Consider the following 23792-nt stretch of genomic DNA (forward strand, 5'->3'; position numbering starts at 1 on the left):
TTTTAGAATTTTTTGTTCTAGCTCTGTAAAAAATGTCATTGGTCATTTGATAGGGATTGCATTGAATCTATAGATTGCTTTAGGTAGTAGAGACCTTTTCACAATATTGATTCTTCCAATCCAAGAACATGGTATATCTCTCTTTTTGTTTGTGTCATCTTTGATTTCTTTCATCGGTATCTTATAGTTCTCTGAGTACAGGTCTTTTACCTCCTTAGTTAGGTTTATTGCTAGGTATTTTATTCTTTTTGTTGCAATGGGTGGCACATTGACTCTTAAATTCTTGGCCTGGATGGGACACATCCAATTTCAGCTCATGTTCTGTTATCTATATCTAGTAATACGGACCCACCTCACTGAAGGGAATCTGGGAAGTGTAGTTTTCCCATGTACCCAGGGTGGAGAGGAAAAACAGATACCAGAGAGACTGTGATTCCACCACATTCCCTTAATTAACTAATCATATTTTCCACTGTGTGAATTGTTTTTGTCTATTGCTGCTTATCTTTTTGGGTATCTATTGTTTATATTAAGTCAAAATAACCTTTAAGATTTCTTGCCTTGGGTTCTATTTTAACTTAATGATGCTTCTCTAATTTATTGCAAGCTTGCTTACTACATTTCACCCATCCTTTTCTCTAGTCTTTTTATGTTATTTTATTTAGATGCATTTTTTATAAGCAACAAAGTATTGGATTTTGATTTTTAACACAATCTGAGAGGCTTTTTCTATTAATAGGGAATCTAATATCAGTAAGTAAACTGATCATGCTTAGTCTCACTACTGCCATGTTTTTGTGCCTTTGTTTTCATATGTGCATGCTATTTCTTTTCAATTTTGTCATTTGCTCTGCAGACTTGATTTTGCTCTTTTCTTCTACTGTGATTTCTTGATGGTGGACATTCCTCTGATTCTGCTAGTGGGTTCCTGAGAGCTTCCCACAAATACTTTTAAAAGCTAAACTTGTTTAATTGTACCAATAAAAAGCCAAACAATAACATTTGGAAATTATGGAAAAGGAGACACAAAACATTTTTTCTTTCCCTATCCCCTGTTAATCCTTCCTTTGGTTGTCTTCATTAATCTAATCTGCAGTAGTAAACCCAGTCATTTGAAAAAATACAGTTTTTTTTTTCTCATAAAGTAATTGCTATCCCTATAAAACATTTGGACAATACCCAAAAGTACAAAAGCCAGCAACAAAAATCTGTCATTATTTTACCACATGAAGATAACCACTGTTAATATTTTAGTGCATTTCCCTTCAATCTTTTTACTGTATACATTTTATATGATTGAGATTGTATTGTATATATAATTTTTATATGCTGTTTTATTCACTGAAATGCTCTGATAAGCAAACCAGTTGTTTTTGGTTATATAAAATCTTCACAATCATTTTAATGACCTTATATTAGATGAGCCATGTTATTACTATATCTTTATTATTGTACATTTAGTTTATTTTCAACTTTTAATTATCGTAAATAATGTTGAATAGAATTATTTTTGCGCAAAAGGAGAAAAAGCACTTTTTTTTCTAATTCAGGATTATTTCCTTAGGTTAGATTTCGAGAATGAAATTAGTGGGTCAAAAGGAATACCTTTTTTTTTTTTTTTTTTTGCCACATGTGGTTTCTTAGCTCCCCAACCAGGGATTGAATCCATGCCCCCTGCACTGGGAGTGGGGAGTCCAAACCACTGGACTACCAGGGAAGTCCCAAAAGGAACACATTTTTTTTAAAGGAGTTTTGATCCATATTGCCAAATTGTTTCCCAAAAGAAATCCCATCATTATAAATAAAATCTCAATATAACTATATTGTTGCTATAGTTCTTTGAGCATTTCAGACATAGCATCAGTTCATCTCTCATTCCTGGTGTTTATATTAACTTATACTTATAGCTAAAGTCTGTTTTGGGCATCCCCACCAACTCTTTCCAACCCCTATCTTCCAAATCATGAGTTCTTTTTATGATTCAGTGACTCATTTTATGATTCATCAAATTGTGTCAAATTCATGGGAGAATGTTCGTGATATACTTTTTTGTTGATTACCAATAAAGTCAATGCTTTATGTGACTTAGTTTGGTTTCTTTTCTGCCTGTTGCATAGCAAGTGACTTAGTTTCACTGAGGAAAATTACTTTCTGATACTAGTGTCTGTGTCCTCTCCCAACCCATCCCAACCCATAAAGCAAGGAGAAGCCTATGGTGAATTAAAAGAAAAGTCTGTAGAGGCCTCTAAAAGGAGAAAAAAGAGAAATAAGCAAAGATTTAACTAGGTGCTCAAGACTATCTGAAACTGAAGGTATAATAAAAAATAGAATAGCATCTTACGTTGGTGTATGGAATAGATCGAGACTCTGATGGATAAGTTTTGACTCTTAAAAAGGCAATAATAATTTAGATCACTTTGATGCACTTCAAGGCCCAGCTAAATTTTCTCCTCATTTCGGAAGTCTCAAATCTGATCTCTCCTGCCTGCAAATTCTCCCATTTTTCTAGAGAATGCATCATTTTCTACTTTGGATAGTAGTCATTTGCCGGACTGTTCTGTGATCACTACCTCTAAGCTACATGTGTGACTCACCTCTGTACTTCCACAGCACCTGGTAAATTGCTGTATCCCAGACAGGCGCTCAACAAATCATTCCTGAAACCAATGCTTATCCGTTCGTAACTGTTTTTCAAAACCAATGGATATACAGCTTATAAACCATTCCCATACAACTTTATTAAGTGCTCAAAGTGAGCATTAGTTAAGTAGATACTTGCTTGAGGATTTTTTCATGGTGGCAGTTTTTGAAATTTATTGTGTGTTAATTGATTTTAAGGTATTGTTTTCTTCACTTCTTCCCATAAGAAACTGCCATTCATTTCCCCTCATATTAACAATATTTTCCTTTTTAAAAAAATACTCCTTTTTATTTTCTCATTAAACAACAAAGTTCCCTTTAGAGTACATGTATACACATGTGCGTGCACAAATACTTAGAATCACAAATGCCAGGTTATTTTTTCTAAAAACAATTTTCTAACTTTTTAAGTGTACAGTGTAATTTTCACCAACTAGACATTTACTTCTAACCAGCATCTGGATTAAGGAAAAGCATACTGCTTGAATCTCAGAAACCCTCCCCTTGCTTCATGGTGACTTTTTGACTTTTGGCAGGGAAGGGGGAGAAATTCTAAACAATATTTGAAGTTTCTGTATTGTTTCAAGGTTTCTAAGTATGTATGAGATTATATACATTTCACATTATTTTTGTTGTGTATCTAAGAAAGATTTAGCATTTTTTATTTGCTCAGAAAGCATTAAGTGATTTGTTTGTTTTTGCATTCAGTGATTTTGAAAGTTTTGAAAGCATACAGTTGGAAAGATATTGTCAAAAATCAAGGATATTTGATATTAATGTTTATGAAAAGGAACATCAATTTCTTTGCCTACAAGAGAAACTTGTACTGTAGAAACAAAGTCCAGTGTAAGTAAAGTTTTGGGAATCTTTGTTCTTCCCTCTAAAGTGATGAATTTATATTTTATTTTAATCAGTAAGACTTAGGATGAGTGAAGTGGAACACTAGATTACAATTGATTTTATATATGGTTTCTTTTCTTTTTTTGTAATTTACTCTTTTTTTTTAATAAATTTATTTATTTATTTATTTTATTGGCTGTGTTAGGTCTTTTTTGCTGTGCACAGGCTTTCTTTATAGTTGTGGTGAGTGGGGGTTACTCTTAGTTGTGGTGCATGGGCTCTTCATTGCCGTGGCTTCTCTCATTGCGGAGCACGGGCTCTAGGTGCATGGGCTTCAGTAGTTGCAGCACATGGACTCAATAGTTGTGGCTCACAGGCTCTAAAGCGCAGGCTCAATAGTTGTGGTGCATGGGCTTAGCTGCTCCGCGGCATGTGGGATCTTTCTGCAGCAGGAATCGAACCCGTGTCCCTTGCATTGGCAGGCGGATTCTTAACCACTGTGCCACCTAGGAAGCCCCTATATATTTTCTTAATCAGTTTTCTAAGTAGACTGCTTTGTTAAGAGGTACATTGTTGATTTAAATCTGCTATGAGCACTGTTTGCTTGCTGTACTTTGTTTTTGTAAACATTTCATAATAGTCATGCCCTTGCAAGACAGCCTTTAGTGCACTTTGGGGGAGGTAATATTGTTCTGAAGCTGATTATTATTTTTCAACCTTAGGTGAAATGAATCAGTTTTGAGAATCTAATAATTCCAGTTTTTGTTATGTATAGATCAAGCCCCCCTCCCCCAATGAGCTGACAAACCTGAAGGAAACAACTTCCACTGCTAGAGAGAGCAGAGGAAGTGTAACCTAGGCTTTTATGCACAAAACCCTGAAACTATCTCTGCAGGGATTTGGAAACCATAATCTCCAAGCAGTGGCCTTGTGAATTGTGCAGGGCAGGTAGAACAAACTCAGTGAAGTGAGAATTCTTCATCATCCAAAGCAATGAGTCATTTGTCTAAGCATCTACCAAAAAGAATACTACTAAGGTGGCATATCATGATGGTAGGGCAGGGATCTTGAGAGCTTCAATCTGTGTGCATACATTCAGACAAAGAAGGAAATCAAATCTGGGGGTGGGTCCAGGCAAGAGGAGACAGGCTGGGCATTTCAATTCACTCTAATAAAAAGGCCCAGCACACTCCATTTCCTAAACATTACCTTTGTAATGTAATAGTTCATACTTATGAGAGCAGATCTGATAGATGTGTGTGTGTGTGTGTGTGTGTGTAGCTTAACGAAAAAGAGTCTGACAAACATACCTCCACACTCCCACCGAACTTAATAGTAGTACATTTATTGATGCTTTTGAAGCCCCTGTGGGTCCTCCACGATCACATCCCTTCTTTTCCCTGATGGAAGTAGCTACTCTGATTTTGGCTTCTCATTCCTTTTTTTCTTTCTAGTTTTGCCACGTATATATTCCTGAACACTATATTATTTAGTTTTGAATGTTTTACAAATGAATCAAACTGACTTCATCCTTCTTTAATTTGTTTATATAAATCAGCATTATGTCTGTGAGCTTTTTAATTGTTGTATAGTATCCTATTGTGTGAATATACATAACTCTGTTTTCTTGTTGATGGACATTTGGGTGGTTTCCAGGTTTTGGCTGCTATTAACAGTAGTGCTATGGACATGCTCATTCTTTCTCCTGGTGCACATGAATAAGAATTACTCTAGGATATAGTCTTTGGAATGGAATTGCCAGGTCATGATATCTTTTTTTTTTAAATAAATTTATTTATTTTATTGGCTGTGTTGGGTCTTTTTTTGCTGTGTGCGGGCTTTCTTTTTAGTTGTTGTAAGTGGGGGCTACTCTTCGTTGTGGTGCACGGGCTCCTCATTGCCGTGGCTTCTCTTGTTGCGGAGCACTGGCTCTAGGCGTGTGGGCTTCAGTAGTTGCAGCACATGGGCTCAATAGTTGTAGCTCACGGGCTCTAAAGCACAGGCTCAATAGTTGTGGTGCACGGGCTTAGTTGCTCTGCGGCATGTGGGTTCTTCCCGGAGCAGGGATCAAACCCATGTCCCCTGCATTGGCAGGTGGATTCTTAACCACTGCGCCACCTAGGAAGCCCAGATCACAACATCTTCAACTTTACTAGGTAATACTTCATTATCTGTGTTTTGCTTAGTTCAAAAGGGCTAGGGTTGCCAGATGTAGCAAATAAAAATACAGCATGCTCAGTTACATTTGAATTTTACATAAACAACAAATAACTTTTTAGTATAAGTAAGGCCCGTGCAAAATTTCTATTTCATCTGGCAACCCTAACAAGGTCCTGAACTTTACCAGATCACAAACTTTGGCCAATGAAGTATAAGTGTGAGGGGGTGGGGGAGTCTTTGGCCTTTTCTTCCTCTGCTAGCATGGTCGAGTTGTTTACCCAGCAGATTAGCTCAGGGGGCTCAGGTGCTCGCTAACCAGCTATGTGGGTAATTGATCGACTCAACAAGTAGGTATCAGCACCAGCTGTATGCCAAGCAGGTGCTAGATGTTGGGACTATAACTGTAACCATGACAGACAAGGTCCTTGCCCCTCCTAGGCTTTTAGCTAAGGCAGGGAAACAGAGGATAGTAAGGCATGATCTATGTGCTGTGGGGGCAGTGGTATGCTGGTGAGGAAGTCTTGATTTGTAGATTTTGCTGACTTTGGAGTTGTAAATTCTCTTACCATGGCCAGTTTCAGGCTACCAATGTGACATCATTGAACTCTGAGTTGAGGGAGAGACTCGTATAATCTGCTCTCTGGGCAGTTATTTACTGGCTCCAGCAGCCCACTGTATGGGAGAGTACTTAGGACATTTCATCCAGTCTCTGGGCTCATTTCTGATTGGTTTGGGAGAAAGAGACAGGCATTAATTACTTCCTCAAATTTAGAAGGAATCAAATGTTAAGAGGTACAAAAAGCATTTATTATATCTATAATATTGGGTGCTTTGTAAATTTTTTTACTGTGGTATATAAATAGAAAAGAATAATAATAAACATAGTTGTAAATTATGACCGGCCTATAGATCAGGGCTTAGATCTCCCCTTTTGAATATGACCCACCCAGAAACCCTTGAAGACCTCTTCTCCTGCATTGCTTCCTCACCTGTATCCCAGCTCACTGATCCTCATTACCCATTCCATGAGCATTGACAGAGCCCTTGGTTCTATGCCAGGCATCGTACTAGGGGTTTGAGTCCCTGTCCTCACGGAGCTCTCAATTCACAGGGAGAACATTCTCCCCAGTTCTTTGTAGGCAGTTTTACTCCTGTGTTTTCATGCTGGCTTTTCCTTTGGGACTATTTCCCCAAGAATGCTTGCCATAAACCCCCTTCCAATGATCTTTTCTTGATATTTCTTCTTCCCCAGAGTGGCTGAATCTGGACTGTCCTGACTTTCCTCTATCTTTTCCTATTGAGCAAGCTATTGCTCTAGCCATCCCATCTATCTCTCTATCAAATATTGTTTGAATGCGTGTACTAGCTAATGTGCAAAGTGTGGGGGAGCCTCCAGTTACCATTTAAAAGTTTTCATTTAACATAATAATTTAATAAAATTATGTATTTGCACAATTTGTGTCTAAGCCCTTTTTATGCTTAAATTACTTAAGAAATACATGATTCATTGTACCAAATTTGGAGAAGCAGAAAGGAGAAAAGAATAATTATGTTATCTTACAACCCGAGGCTAGCCATGCACTTTTTGGGGTGCATCCTTGCAGTCATTTTTTTACAGACTTACAAGTCAGGATCATACCCACGTTTTCACTTACAAGGTACATGAAACTTTTATCATCCTTTTCAGTATTCTTCAAAGACATGATCTTAAGTGATGGCATAACATTCCATTTTCAGGCTAAGCCACCATTTATTTAAGTAGCTCCCTATTGCTGGCAGTAGCCTCTTTAAAGTAAGTCAGTGTTGACTATCATAATCTACAAGAAAGCAGGAATCAACCATTTTCTTTCGCAGGCAGTGCTCCTAACAAAAATAAATAAAAGTAATTGGATTATGTTTTTGCTGTGATCCTCTAGTTACCATTTAAAATAAAAGGAGTCAGTTTGCATAAAATGTAACCCGGGTTGTTGTAAAGGTAACCTGAGACTCTGGGGAGGGTTGGGAGGAAGATAACCTACTATCAAATCTCTTTGGTTGGATTTTGTTTACCACTCTCAAGAGGAGTTGAGCTCAGCATAAAGTCTTGGAATTTGTAGGAGCTTTAGAGATCACCTAGTGACTCTAACCTCTTTTTCACAGATGAGGAAATTGAGTTGAGGATTGTTACCTGCTGAGACTAGCACCCAGGTCTCTTGACTTCCTTCCTGTCCTGTGCTCTTCACCACAATCAGCTGACTAAGCTTACTCTTTCAAAAATACTGAAAGAGCATACAGTTACCAATTACCTATTGTACAGGAACTCTTGTTTTGCCTTAGGGTGTATGTGCTTTGGTATAAATATCTAATGGTAAAGTTCTAGATATGTATCCAAGAGAAAGGAAGGCATCTGTCCACACAAAGACTTGTATCCAAAAGTTCATACCAGCATTATTCATAATAGCCAAAAAGCAAAAACAACGCAAATATCCATCAACAGGTGAATGGATAAACAAAGTGTGGTATATTCCCACAATGGAATACTCAGCAATAAAAAGAAATGAACTACTGATAAATGCAACAATGTAGATGAATCTCGAAGTAATTATGTTGAGTAAAAGAAGCTAGACAAGAGTACAAACTGTACGATTCCATTTACCTAAAGTTCTGGAAAATGCAAACTAATCTAAGTGACAGAAAGCAGATCTGTGGTTACTTGGGGATGGGGGTGTAGGGGAAGAGGAACCACAAAGGGGTAAAGGAAATTTTGGAGGCTGACGGATATAGTCACTATCTTAATTGTAGAAATGGTTTCAGGGTGTATACACATCAAAACTTATCAAACTGTATGTACACTTTACATATGTGCAGTTTATGTTAATTATACCTCACTAAAGTTGTTTAATTTGTGAGATGTACCTCTTAAGTTTGAAAAGCAGAACATTACTAAAAACTCACTGAAGAATCTGAAGCATAAGAAAACTAAAATTACTTCTGGAGATAACTGACAACCAAAGTTCTATTCTAGTATGATAGTTTATCTGAACAAAACATTACTATGAGAAATGCAAAGTCATAAAAATAAAAAATAGAAATGACATTTTTGTCTCCCTGGTAATCATGCTGTTTCCTCATGTCTGTACAGTTGCTCTATATCATAATCTTTTTAGTGTTCTATTCAATTTTGTTTTTTTAAGAGAGCAATCACCTTGTATTTTTCCACAACTATTTATTAGACAGCTCTTTTATGTAAAGATACCCAATCCCTGATGTGTCTGTCCGTGTGTGGGTGTGTAGAAAGTTACACTGTATCTATAAATTTTAGCAAATGCTGTAATTTGCTTTAGGATTTTACAGTCAGGGCTCAGCAGCGGCACTGGAACTTTCTAGAAACCATACCCTCTTCTACAAGATGAACCCTGGATAGTTTCCCTAGATATGTGAATTCGGTGATCAAATTTTTCTATTTAGATTTTCCACCTACTGTTTTAAAACAAAGAAACTGCTAGACCACATGTACAGTGCACAACACCGGTAAAGATTCTCTTTCTTTTCTGGAAAACATTCATAAAGTTTTATTTCCATCCCCTCCCAACTTATTTTCTTAGTTCTTTTATTCGATAATCACTCTCATTCTGTACACGGGGAGACGCACACCGGTTGTTTTTTTTTTTTTGCACAGTACAGAGAGGCAAGAAAGAAACAGCTCTCAACTTTTCAGTTCCATTTTGAGAAATGAACACATAGAACTCCTGAGAAACGACAGCCCAGCGAGAGCAGAAGCATTTCTCCCCAGGCTGGGTGTGGGTCGGGAGCCAGGCGCGCTGCCGCGGGAGAGAGGGGGGAGTCAGGTGGCAGCGGAGCAGGCGCGGGAGCCGGAGCAGCGCGGCGGGGGCGCGTCTCCCTCCGGCCGGCGCGGGGAGGCCGCCCCCGCGCACGCCAGTCCGCCGGCCCGGGGCTCCCGCGCCGCGATCGGCGGGTGCGCCAGGAGCGCCCGGCGCCCGCGTCTCCTCCCTCGCGCCCTCGTTCCCTCCCCAGCGCCCCCCCGCCCCCAACCCCTGGCAGGTCCCTCCCCCAAGCCTGCTCCCGCGGCCGCCGCCGCCGCCGCCGCCGCTACCGGAGGCGCAGGAGCCTCGCGATAGTGTTTGCACAGGCGGCGCGTGACGCCGCCGCCGCCTGTAACTGATGCAGAGGTTACCCCGCCGCCTCAGCCGCCACCCACCACCCGCCGCCGCCGCCGCCACCCGGGCGACGCCGGGGGCCGACGCACTGCAGAGGTGCCGGCAGGTTCCGCCCGCGGAAGTCTTCTCGGCCGGCGCAGCCCGCGCTCCGCCCGCGCTCCGACCCCGGCCCCAGCGGGCGCCCCCTCGACGCCTCCGCCGCCGCGCTCCTTCCCTCCGCCTCTTCCCCGGCGCGCCCGCCGGCTCCCTCGCTTCTCCCCCTTTTCCTCCTCCCCGTCCCCTCTCCTCCCCTCACCTCTACCCTCCCCACCTCCCCCCTTCTCGGTTTCCTCCCCCATCCCCTTGACTCTCCTCTCCCTGCCCTCGCTCTCTCGCTCGCCCTCAACGCGGCCCCCGCCATGACGGAGGCGGGTGCCGGTGCCGTTGCCGCCGCTGCCGTCGCAGGGGGGGAGTCGGGTTCCCAGAAAGTAGCTTGATGAGTGTCCAAAGTAGCAGTGGAAGTTTGGAGGGGCCGCCATCTTGGTCCCAGCTCTCCACGTCTCCAACCCCGGGCTCGGCGGCGGCGGCCAGGTCCCTGCTGAATCACACGCCGCCATCCGGGAGGCCCAGGGAAGGTAAGCGCCGTCGCGCCCGCGCCTGCTCGCGGGCCTCCCCTCCCGCTCCGCGGCCCCCGCGCCCCCGGGTCTCCTTCCCCCGACCCGGGGTGGGGGAGGGGGCGAGGTGGACGCGAGGCCGCCCGGCTCCGGGGAGGTAGTGCTCCGGCTGTGGGTGGTGGTTCGCGGGTGGCGGAGAAGACGGACGAGGGGGTGCGCGCTGGAGGGGACGGGGCGAGGCGCGGCGCACAGACTCGCCTGGGGTTCCTAAGAGCCAGTCCTGCTGGGATGGAAAGCCTGACCCCGGACGCGAGCCCCTTCCTGCTCCATTTGCTAATACACTCAGTACTCTTAACCTCCTGGCCTCCGGTCTCTGGTGGGTTTTCCCTCTCGGTGAAGCATTCATCCTCGAGCCCCCTCCCCTTCCCTCTCGCACTCCTCCCCTAGAGGCGGTCCCCGCTCTGCGAGCTTTGCTGCTCGGGACCTGGAGGATGTCCCTCGCTTGCAGGGTCTCTGCCCTTTGGGGAGAGCCGCTGAAATTATCAAAGCCGACTTTGATCCCTTGCTTGGCCCCCTAGCGCAGTTTAAACGACAGACTGATTCGTGGGCAGGCTTTTAAAACCATCCCTCCAGATGGTTGCAACTTTCCTTCGCCATCACCTCCTGCGTGTTTGTGCGTTCTCTCTCTGCTGCAAGTAGGCTACTGTTCTCTGACAGGGTCGTGGGTTTTGTGGGAAATATCTGCGTAGAGGTTACTGCAAACACGCACCAGATCGGTTACAATTGTTTTCTAAGTTTTCTGGCTTCTTGCATGCAAGTGTGCTGCCACCAGATGTAGCAGTTACACAGCTAGTTAAGACACCGGAGTGCTTTTGACTAAAATTTCAACTTGCTGTATTTAACTTTAAGTATACGACATAAAATGAAATTTGGGAGAAACATGCATTTTATGGGGAAAGAATAAATGTGCGTAGAATCGCGTTTAATGCTCTTTTGTCTGGAAAACGTTTAGCGGTATTCATCAGCAATTGGTAAATGGGTTGTTCACGGCCAGTTGTGTCACACAGGGAAATTGTAGCCACATTTTCAAAAAAACGCCTGAAAGGCCAGTAGTCTAGTGAAACCTTTGAAAATATCAGGAGCTTTGATTTATGTAGTAGTTGGTGGGATTAATTTATTTTGAAAATATCTGTCAATATTTACGACTCAGAGCTTTGACATTTGTTAATAAAGTGGTTTGTGCCCTGAATCCAGTGGTTCAGGCATAGCATTCTTTGTCATTTTGTTCCTGTGAGCATGTGTGAAAGTGACAATAGGCTCAAAGATTGGCATGAATTTGCTCTGGAAAATTCATGGGAAGATTTGATTTATGGCATCCATTAAGCATGCTGAATACATTGACAGACATTTCCCCTTTCCATTTCACCCCCAACCCTGAGTTCTGATTATTAGAAGATAAAAGTTTATTTGACTCACTCAAATTTAGTACACTTGGTGGTTTTTCTTTCTGCATTTGAAAATTTGTAAATGAATGTTTTAAAATCTATTTTGTAAACAGCCGTTGCTGCTTTTAGCATGCTTTTACTTTTGTCTGTATTTACATTAAGATGCTTAATGATAGTGTTAGGAATGGTAGTGTAATGAGTGATAGTATATGATGGTCTTGGGAAAGACTTTCGACTTAAGGCTATACCTTTTTTTCATTCATTTATTAAATATTTATTGAGCCATTTTCTGTGAGCCAAGCACTGTACTTGATACTGAGAACACAGTGTTGAATTGTTCATCTGTAACATCTATGATCCGTGTTGGTAATTTTGGGGCTGCAAGATCTAGATTGTGAGCTTCTGGGGTTACTTCAGCTTGAGTTAAAGAACTTTTATACTGTTCTTCAATTTTCCTGATGTTTTAAAATTTTGAGGGGTTGGAATAATTTAGCTTGAACCTCCAAATAACCAGAGCTTTTTTCAGTAGTTTGGATTTTTATGTAACCTAGTGAGTCTCAATTAATGAAATAATTAATTAATAAACATGCTTTTGTGGAAGTAATACTTCACACCCAAGTAGCCTGTATGGTGACAGTGGTATATTGCTTTTTTTGACCAACCAGGAATTAAGTTAAAACTGTTAATTGTCTCTAGCGTTATATATTCATCTTAAAGCTATAGTGTCATTTCACAAATGCTAACAGGAATTGTGTATATGGAGCCCTAGGTATCAAGATGGAAACATTTTCTATTGAGTGGAATCCTAGTTTTTATTTTAACAAGTGCTTAGTATCTTTTTCAGGTAACATATTAGTATGTTGTGTAAACTGATGTAAATTGAGAGCTTTGATTGCTGGTGACTCATAGATAGTAAGAACCATTACTATTAATGGAACTTGAGCGTGTGTATCAAGGAGAGAACAAGCTTTGTTTCTTGAAAAATTGAGCCAATTTAATGTAATATATAATAGAACATTTTAAACTTAAAGGAGATACATATTTACATGTACATATATGAAGTTATATATGTGATGAACTCCTGTTAAGCAAACTTAACTTTGAAAATGGGCTGTTTCTAAAGTTGTGCCATAAGTATGTTATCCATAAGCTTAAATCATAAGATTTGGGAATTTATTAGAATTTAGGAATTCATATGATATAGTGTAGACTGTTTTCTTCCCTCGGAGTCCCAAAGCTTTTCCTTTTCAATCTTAAAATTCTTTGAGAGGTGCTCAGCAGTGTAGCTCTAGATTTCACATTGAATCCTTTAAACCTGTGGCTAAATTCTCTATCCCACTTTATCTTCTGTTAATTCCTTGAATAAGGAGGTAGGAAGTTAAGAAATTAAATTTTCAAATAAGGTCAGATTTGTTTGCTGAGGCCTAGGAACCTGGTGTGTATTGGCTAGATGAGCAGATGGGTTTTTTTTTGCGTATCAGTACATAGGTACTTTTGAATGGGTTACTGCTAAGAGTCAAATAAATAATTATACAAAAGACTTGCCTTTTCATTTCTGTCTCATCTTGCCAGATATGAATAATCTGCTTTACTTTTATATAAATAGTGAAAGTAGTTTGGTCAAAAAGATATCATAATATAAATAAACTTGCTCTCTGTTTTCATATTTACAGACAGCATCCTTTAGATAGAAGAGTTAAAATATTTGACCCCAGATGACTGAGTAATACCTGTAGGGAGATGTTAAAAGTTAAGTGTACCAGATGGCCCTTTAATTTCTTGAAGTCACCTGCTGGAGCGAGACAGGGTTTAAAGATTCTAGCTCATGAGTATATAGATATGTGGTGGGTGCCTCCCTTACAGAGGCATATTTACGTATTAGAGGAGAGAGGGAAATCCAAGAAGTCTGGAAATCTGCCCCTGAGAAGTAGGCTAGGGGTCTCAGGACCCCTTTACTCCCTTAAAAATTATTGAGGGAGGACTGTAAAGAGATTTTGTTTATGTGGGTTATGTCTATTGATATTTATTATATTTGAAGTGAAATAACTTTAAAATATTTATTTATGTAAAAACAATCTGATTACATGTTAGTGAATTTTAAAATGAAGAATAAATATTTTAAAACAAAAATTTTAGTGAGGCTAGTGGCATTGTTTTATATTTTTACAAGTTACTTTAATTTCTGGCTTACTAGAAGATAGGTGGATTTTCTTCTTTCTGTCTGTTGAGATATATTTTGATTGAGGCATGTGAGGAGAATCCAACTTCACATCTATATGAAGTTGGAAAATAACCATTTTAATAGCCTTTTGGGAAGTTATTCTTTGATATTACACCAAAATTTGACAAGTGGCAGTGTTTTTACAGTTTTTTTTACTTGCAATGTGGAAGTACATTTTATTGCAGAAGTGTCTTCAGGACCCACAAGAAATCTGTGGACTGTTCATTTAGACTAAAAAGAGACTAGTTAAAGGGTGGGGAAAAGTATCGCTGTTTTCAGATATTTCAAAAACATAAGTAGAAGAGAGAATGTATTCATTCTGCTGTTATAGAAATAGACCAGCAGGTGAAAGTTAGGAAGGCATAGAATGAATTCATTATAATTTTTTGACGGCAGTTTAAGAGCTGTATAATATAACAACTAGACTTGGCCAGCAATGCAAAGATTACTGCCTCTTGAAGTATTTAACTGTAACAATTTAAAGCAAACTACAGAGACTTTTTTGGGGGAGGTGGAGATAAATTCTGTAGATTCTTATTTTGTGTGCTATTGGATGAAGTGACTCAAGGTCCCATCCAATTAAAAAATGCAAACATTCTGTGATTCTTTGAAAAATCATAGATATAAACTGTACTTATATATCTGTGAATGTTTTTGAATATTCTGTTGCCAGTAGTATGAAACTATTGTTGACTTTATTACTGTTTCGCATTTTTATTGTGCTTTTTCTCTGAGAATTTTCCTGTGTTTTCTGGAATCAACACTTTCAGTCTTCCTGAAATCTTGATAAATTTACTGTGAAATATAATAAACTTTGAAGACATTTTAGGAAATCAGATGCTGCTTATGATACAGTTTAGTAGAGCTGTAATATATTTGGGCACAGAATTTTAGAATACTGTGAGGAGGCTGATTTGCAGTTTTGAAAGGGAAACTATCAGCAGTCTGTATAGTCTTTTATGTGTAATTGTTTATGTGAGTTCAGAAGTAATGTACTTAATCTAATGGTTTTAAAGCTAGAGAGTCTGAAAAAAGGATACATGAAGGAAAAGTGTTTAAATTGATCTCTCTTGAATTTAGAAATGCATATTAAATAAAACCAGGACATAAAATGAACATTTTTAATTCTCATCTTATTCAGAGTATTATGTGTGTGATAGCTATCATTACCTGTAACAATTCATATTTTAATTTAGTATGGAACATAATCTCTTCTGTGAGATGTGTTGAAAGATTAGATTTTAGGTGCTGGGAAGTTAAGGATAAACTCCTGTAACTTTCTTGAGGTCAGCTGAAGTGTAGTAAGTGACACAGCTTGAAACTTCATGTATTTGTTGCATTTAGGTTTAAAGCTCATCTTCTGTAGAAGAGGCATAAGAATAAGTCATTTGGTTTCATAAACTCTTTCATGCTCAGTAATAATTTCCAGAAATATTAGAATAGTTTAGAGGAATGGTGTTATGAAGTAGGAGAGGCAGTGAGGTACAGAAGAGAAAGTGCATTGATAATTGGAATCCAAGTGTAGTCCTTACTTTGCTGTTAACTAGCTGGGTGACTTTGGGCAAGTTGCTTATCTCTTTGCTTCAGTTTCATAAAATGAAAATTACAGAGCTGGAAGGGATCTTGGAAGCAATTGAGTCCAAACCTCTCATTTTACAGATGAGGAAACTTTGATAATTTGCCCATGCTTTTACTGTAGGACAGTTGGGACCAAGATTCAGTTTTCTGACTTTCAACTTAGTGCTTTCTCCGTTATACTTTGTGGCTCCTTTTCATCTGTAACGTGAAGGAGTTGAATTCAAAGCTGTCAGAGTTCTCTAACAGCTCAAAAATATTCTTTTGACATTAATCCTGATTATAATTTACTGGAGGAAAGTTTGTACCTTTTATTTATTGGAGAAAGAAATGTGGCTTTTTCAAGGGTATGTTATAATTTGTTAAGATAGTCATCTGCATTATTACCGAGAGATTTTTAAATTTATTTATGAGCATGGTAAGTAGTAGTGTGCTAGGTGATCTTGTCTTTTTAATTATCTACATTCTAAAACACTGTTATGAATATATTAAAAGCTATTTAAATTACATAAATAGCAATGTGGTGCCCTGAAGTGAAGTATCCAGGTGATTGTTCCTCAGAAATTATTTCTGGGGTGTTTCCCTCAGAATTAGATGCCTCTGTTCCTTAGTGTCCTATCGGATTGTCTGTTTCATAGCTCCTCTGTCTTACTGCCTTTTATTATAGTTTTATTTACTTATTTTTGCCTACTAGACAGAAAGGTCTTGAATTCAGAGACTGTATTTTGTTGATTTCCATATTCTCAGTGCATAGTAGGATGTCCTCTATAGAGTTGGCACCTAACAAAAAGTTTTGTTGAAGGACTGTTAAAGTTTTTTTTAAAGAACGGAGTGATTATGTACTTAAATGCACATATTTCAGACCCAGACTAAAAGATACTCATGTTAGTAATTCATAGGCAAGTTATATTTTAGAGAGTGATAATGGATAACAGTAACAATAATAGCTAAAGTTTATTGTTTGTACATTTTAATTCATTTAATTCTCATAACTGTGTGAGGTGTATACAATTATCATTCTCATTTTACAGATGAGGAACCAAAGCACAGAGAAGTAAAGAAACTTGCCTAGTATGAGAGAGTAATAAATGTTAGGGATGAGATTTGAATCAAGTCTGCATTTTAACCACTGGGAAGATATATTGCCTAAAATATGGAAATTTAGTTTTGGGTAATTTCTTAGTTTTTCCTTAACAAATTTTAATTTACTAATCAGTCTTTTAGGCTTATTCAGTTTACTGGTAAACTTTGCTATTATTTTTTCACATGAGGTTTGTATGAGTATGGAGATAAGATTTAAAAAAAAAATGAAAAATCCAAAATCAATTTGTGCAAATATCACATTTCATGGAAAGTGTTAGAGGTATATTAATGAAAAATCTTATTTTCATGTTTAATAATTAAATTGGCATGCCATTTATCTTAATATTTTGACCTCATGAGCTCACCACAGCTGTAACAAATAAACATTAGAATTTGAATGGAGAGTTTTCGACTGTCCATATAGGAGTAGTCCACTTATTGTGGAGGGTTTTAACCTGGTGCATGAGGCTCTGAACAAAATTGAGATGCTTTAGTGGCAGATGTTTGAGATTTATAAGTATTCAGTATGGCAGGGAAAGGAGGCTTGAAGCTCAGTCTGGTTCATCATATAAGTATTTTTACAAACACTTAAACCTTTAATTTATTGCATACAAAACAAATGCCTTGATAACATGTATTATTTAGTGTATCTGATGAGAGACAGAATTTGAATGGGTTGATAGGAATTCAAAGCATGATGTAGAAAGATGCAGATCTGAAACAGGTGGTAGGTCATGAAACAAATCTTCTCAATGTGCTTTCATTACTAGGTTTGAAATTTTGTGAATTTCAAGAAGACAGGTTATACCTCTATTTAAGTTAAAATGCTTGTATTCTACAAAGATGCACTACAAAGTCAAATATGAGCGGTTTTGAGCCCTTCAAAATAATATTTGTTCTTCTTCATTTACATGGATTATTAAGAGTTGGTTGTACTCATAAATTTGTACCTTTCCTTGGAAACTAGTTTAGTTGGAGAAATGACTTCCAGGTTTAAATTAAGCTTTAACCTGGTACTTGCTGGTATTGTTAAATGTCATACATTGTGATTTCATAATTCCACACTTAACACTATGTATGTGCCTCCTCTCTGATGGTGAATATGGTGCCTCTGGAGAATGTTGGGGGATTTGTATGACGTCAGTCAGATTCATGCTGTCTTTCATGAGACCTGAGGCATGTTTCATTTTTTTTTCTTTTTTGACAAATAGGGTATTTTTGCTTTTTTAAAAACATACTTTTTCCTTTCTTCTGTGCACAGATTAAAAAAAAAATCAGTGAAATTACATGGTTTAGCTAACTTTGTGTATATATATATGTATTTTACTTATCTTGTTTATTTAAAAAATACTTATACTTATTAATGGTAGGACTTGTTCTAGACACTTCGTAAATGGTAACTCATTTACTTCTAACAATCATGAAGTAGGTACTGTTGTATCCCTGTTTTACACATAGAGAACATGTAGCAGAGTCAGGATTCAGACTAGGCTCCTGAGTGCAGTGCTCTTAACAGTTACACTATTCTGTCAGCATTATTCCATTGAATTTTAACCATGAGGATATTGATTGGATACACTGTAATTTACTTAGTTAACCATTCTTCTTTTGGTAGTGTGTTACTCATGATTCTTTTGCTTACCTGTGATAAAATATTAATACAAGCTTTGGTAGGTTAAAAAATGAATTTACTGGTTCCAATAACTGGGAATTTTATGTGTGGAGGAGGATGGAATAGCTTTGGAAACAGCTTAGATCCAAGATCTAAAATCATGTCACTGAGCCTCTTTGACTCCGTTTGTTGGTTCTTCTAGCCTCTTGCTTCTGGAGCCCAGTCACATACCTTTTGGCTTAGCAACCACCCTTGAAAGACAAATTTTTTCCTGATGTCCACATGTCAGTTCTGGGTTGATGCTGATGTATTGTGATTGTCAGTTCCTTAACCAATCATTGGTACCTGGGAGATGAAGTACAGCAAGGTAGCCACTATGGCTGTAGGTGGGGTGAGTTGGGAAATCCACAGAACGCCATGATTGACAGACCCCTGAAGATCACACAGATTAGGTTAGTGGTAGTTTTCCTGAGGAATAGATCATGGTGAACAAAAACATCTTAACTACCCTATTTAGTTACTTAGGTTATCTTCTTTCTGTTTTTAATTTTACTTTTTGGCTATAATAGATATTGATATAATGAGTATCTCTGAGTAAAAGCTCCCCCCACCCCAAGATGATTCCCAGTGATGGAATTATCAAGGCAAAAAGTATAAAACAATTAAGGGCTTTTGGTAACTATTGCCAAATTATTATTATTATTTTTATTATTTTTATTTATATATTTACTTATTTTGGTTGTGTTGGGTCTTCGTTGCTGTGTGCGGGCTTTCTCTAGTTGTGGCCAGCAGGGACAACTCTGTCTTGGCATGTGGGCTTCTTAGTGTGGTGGCTTCTCTTGTTGCAGAGCAGAGGCCCTGGGCTCACGGGCTTCAGTTGTTGTGGCTTGTGGTCTCAGTAGCTGTGAATTGCAGGCTCTAGAGCACAGGCTCAGTAGTTGTAGTGCATGGGGTTAGTTGCTCTGCCGGCATGTGGGATCTGCCCAGCCCAGGGATAGAACCTGTGTCCCCTGCATTGGCAGGTGGATTCTCAACCACTGCGCCACCAGGGAAGTGCTGCCAAATTATTATTTGAAGAATTATATTTTGCTCATATGGCAGCAATGCATTAGATAGGCATGTAGTTTTGAACCAGACAGGGTTCAGCTCATCCTAGGAATTACTGGGCTTAAATATTATTAACAGAGTGCCTTGCAGTTAACCAAAGGATTGTGATCCTCACACTGAACATGTATCTAATCCAGTTTATCAAATGCTTTATTATATTTTCTCTGGGCACTTCTCACTGTATTTAAAAATTTTTATTTTATAGTTTTAAACAGCAGACCCCAAAGGCTGTTGAATGGCAGTCCCCTGCAAGCTCTTGGCCCCCTACTTCTCTTTCCTATCAGTCTCCTACTTCTCTGACCTAGTTGACAGCATTATACTTAGTTTTTTATACTTAGATATTGATACCTTATGTTAGAAACATTATTTTATAGAAGCAGTTATAAGCACATATTTGTTAGACCTAGATTTCAGTTTAGGTTTTGCTACTTACTGTAGTAAGTTACCTAAGCTCTCCATGCATCTGTAGATTTTCTTTTTTCTTTTTGTTTTTAATGCCTTTTTTTTTTTTTGGCCATTTGCGGGATCTTGGTTCCCTGACCAGGGATCAGATCAGTGCCCCCTGCAGTGGAAGTGTGGAGTGCTAAGCACTGGACTGCCAAGGAATTCCTAGATTTTCTTGATTGTAGGATAGGATAAGAAATAGTAACTATTTCATAAGGTTGTGAGAATTAAATGAGAAATTTGTGGCATGTTAACCAGTCACTATGTGTTAACTGTAATTATTATATTTAGATGCAAAGGATGCTTAAGAATTAAAATTTTTCCTTCTTTGTTTAAATGGCAAGAATAAGGAACAAGTACTATCACGTGACATACATAGATTGTCTCCCTGGCTTGTTGAAGAATTCTAGCAGGGTAGTGTATGATAGAAACAGATTTCAAGTGATAATCATGATTGTTAGTGTCATTTCTTTTCACTATATAATATTGTGGCATTTATTATACATATAATTTTTCTTCCTTTGACTTATTTATATTACATTTTAAGAATTTGTTTTACTAGGCAAAAGGGCATGAATTTTTTTATGTCATTTATTGTGTATTGTCATTATTATTTTCCCTATGGGATAACTAGGATTTTAAAGTCTATTATTGCTTCTCAGAAATCAATCCATTGTCAGAGCTTTGGAGTTTTATAAAAACCTTATTGGCATAATTTGTTTATTCATTCAGCGAGTATTTTTGGACCTGGAGCCTAACACTGTGGAAAACAAACGTATGGAAGATATAGTCATTGCCTCCTAGGAGCTTGGCCAGAATCTAGTGAGGAAGACTATAATTCGTAACGTGTAACTTGTACTTAAAAAAACAAAACAACACTTTGTGGATCACATAAAACAATCTATGAGTTGCCAGTTTTCAACTTGTGATATAAACAGAACTGTTATATAATGTGGTTGTAGCATATCCTATATCAAGGTGTTATATTCATTGGTCATTTGGTTGCTAGAAACAAACTTTAGCAAAACAAATTTATTATTAGAAGTATGTAGGGCTGAGTTTCTCTTAGAACCCGGTTAGGCCTCAAGGGGACGGAACTAGTAACTGGAAATTCAGGAACCACAGTAGCACTATTCTCCTGTGGATCATAGAGCATCCTTCCCAGTGCTGTGAAGGAAAATTTTTTAAAAAGGAAAAGTGGGAAGGAAGGAAATTGTATTTCTATCAGTAGGTATGAACAGAGTATTCCCTAGAGAAGGGAATTAGACAGTTTTCCTCCAGTTTAACCATTAAATGTTATCATCTTGTTTCAGTTGGTATGTCTTGATTGCTAGTGAGATTGGACTTAAGATTCAAGTACTCTAATTTTACTGTGATTCAATTGACTTTATTTTTTAATGTTATGTGGTGCTTTACCTTTCATTATTGAAGTATAATATGTTACATACAGAAAATGTACACAGATAAATTAATGCTCAGTGAATTACCATAAACCTGATGTGTGTAACTACCACTCAGTCAAGAAATAGAACATTGGCATCATTTCAGAGCTCTCTTCCTGCACTCATCAGTCATTCACTACCTTCTCCCTTCTCTCCAAAGCAGTCACTATTCTGAGTTAATTATGCCGGTTTTTGAATTTTATATAAATGGACCCACACAGTATGTGTTTTGTTTCTAGCTGCTTTTGTTTCACATATGTTTTTGTTTCATCCATGTTCATTCCTGTAGCTGTAGTTCACTTTCATTGCTCTGTAATATTATTTTGTATGCATATACCACAGTTTATTTATACAATCTGTTGATAGATGTTTAGGTTGTTTCTACTTCTCGATTATTACTAATAATGCTGTATGAACATATTTATACCTGTTTCTTCATGTAGTTAATTTCTGTTGAGTATATACCTAATAGTAAATTTACTGGGTTATAGGCTATGTGTGTGTTTGCCTTTAGTTGATACTCACAGTTTCCCAAAGTGGTTGTAATTATATTCCCATGAACAGTGTATGAGAGGTTCCATTGCTTTATATCCTCACCGACAATTGGAATTGTTAATATTATTCCTTTTTGATATTTTGATGGATATGAGGTAGTATTTGTGGTCTTAATTTTCATTTCCCTGGTAAGTTAAGAGGTTTACCGTTTTTTCATAAGTTTATTGACTTTTGGATATATCTTGTGAAGTGCCTGTTGAGATCTTTTGATCAGCTTTCCTTTGTGTTGTTTGTCTTTATAAAAATAAAAAAATTAATTGAAGGAACTCTTTTTGTATTTTGGGTAAGTACTCTTTGTTTTTTATTAACACTGCCCCCCCCCCCCATGGTATTTAAGAAGTATCTCAAGTTTGTAAAAAATGTTTTCCTATGTCTCCTCTCTTTTAATATGTAAATTTCCCTGTAAGCACTCAATTGATTCATCCCGTAAGTTTTGATATGTTGTGTTTTTGTTTTTATTCATCTCAAGTGTTTTCTGATTTTTCTTTTGATTTCTTCTTTTGAGCTATTGGTAATTTAGAAGTATGTTAATTTGCACATATTTGTGAATTTCCCAAATTTCCTTCTGTAATTGATTTCTAATTTAATTCCACTGTGGTCAGAGAACACACTTTGTGTGTTTCCAGTCCTTTTAAGTTTGTTGATGCTTGTTTTATGGCCTAGCATATGGTCTGTCTTGGAGGGTGTTCCATGTGTGCTTTAGAAGGACATGTATTCTATTGTTGGATGGAGTATTCTCTAGATGTCTGTTAGGTCTTGTTGATTTCCTGTGTTTGTTTTCTATTTCCTTGTTATTCTTCTGCTTAGTTCTATGTGTTATTGAAAATGGAGTATTGAAATCTTCTGGCTGGTTTTGAATTGTCTTTTTCTCCCTTTGTTTTATGTATTTTGAAGCTCAGTTGTAAGGTACATATGTGTTTATAATTTTCATATCTTACTGATGAATTGACCCTTTAATTGTTAAAGACTGTTCCTCTTTGTCTCTAAAACCATTTTAGAAGCTGTCTGGTATTAGTATACCCTCTTCAGTTCTTCTGTGGTCACTGTTTACATGGTGTGTTTTTCCATCCATTTATTTTTATCCTGTTTGTGTCTTTGGATCTAAAATGTGTTTCTGTAGACAGCATTTAATTTGATCTTGTTCTTTTTTAATCCATTCCTACAGTTTCTGCCTCTTGATTGTATTGCTTAATCCATTCACATTTAATGTTTTTGATACGGTTGGATTTATGTCAGCCATTTTGCATTTTGTTTTCTCTGTGTCTTTTTGTCCTTCTGTACCTACGTTACTGTTTTCTTTTGCATTGAGTATTTTCTAGTGTAACATTTTAATACCTTTCATGATTTTAAACTTTTTTTTTGAGTTATTGGTGGTGGCTCTAAGGCTTACGTTATACATCTTATCAGAATCTTTAGATTTACACTAACTTAATTCCAGCAATATGTAGAAACTTTATTCCTGTATAGCTCTACCCCATCCTTCCCTTTTTTGGTTATACATGTTGCTATGTGTTACCTCAGAATGAATTGTTACAATTATTTTGTATAATTTGAAGCCTTTTTTAAAGAAACTGAGATAAGAAAGGAAAACACATTTATAGTTTTTGTACTAACCTTATTATTTCTGGTTCCCTTCATTTTCTCATGTAGATTTGATTTATACCATATGATGTTATTTTCTTACTCCAGTAAAGTTTGTTTCCATCTGCCTCCTTTGTGCTGTTACTGTCAAATATAGTATGTTTTCTATATGTTATAGCCCCAACAATATGATTATATACCAGTTGTATATGTAGTTGCTTTTTAAATCAGTTAAGAGAAGAAAGGAGAAGAAATATGCAGTTATGCTCTCTTTATTAGCATTCATGTTTTCTCATTTATTTTGTATAATTTTTATTTTTCATTGATATTCTCTGTT

The 23792-nt window shown here is 37.8% G+C and overlaps 1 protein-coding gene across 2 annotated transcripts in view; it reads left to right on the forward strand.

Moving 5' to 3' along the window:
• The first annotated feature begins 9824 nt into the window (after positions 1-9824).
• TLK1 (tousled like kinase 1) overlaps positions 9825-23792 on the forward strand; it is a 147847-nt gene continuing 133879 nt past the window's right edge. The window contains exon 1 of one of the 2 annotated variants that reach the window (XM_057747123.1): positions 9825-10411. In XM_057747123.1, the coding sequence (XP_057603106.1) occupies positions 10273-10411 (139 nt within the window). In that variant the 5' untranslated portion in view covers positions 9825-10272. The remainder of the gene's footprint in view (positions 10412-23792) is intronic. The other variant, XM_057747124.1, reaches the window with a different exon arrangement.

The sequence above is a fragment of the Hippopotamus amphibius genome, chromosome 8 (genome assembly GCF_030028045.1).
Source record: "Hippopotamus amphibius kiboko isolate mHipAmp2 chromosome 8, mHipAmp2.hap2, whole genome shotgun sequence".
Lineage (NCBI taxonomy): Eukaryota > Metazoa > Chordata > Mammalia > Artiodactyla > Hippopotamidae > Hippopotamus > Hippopotamus amphibius.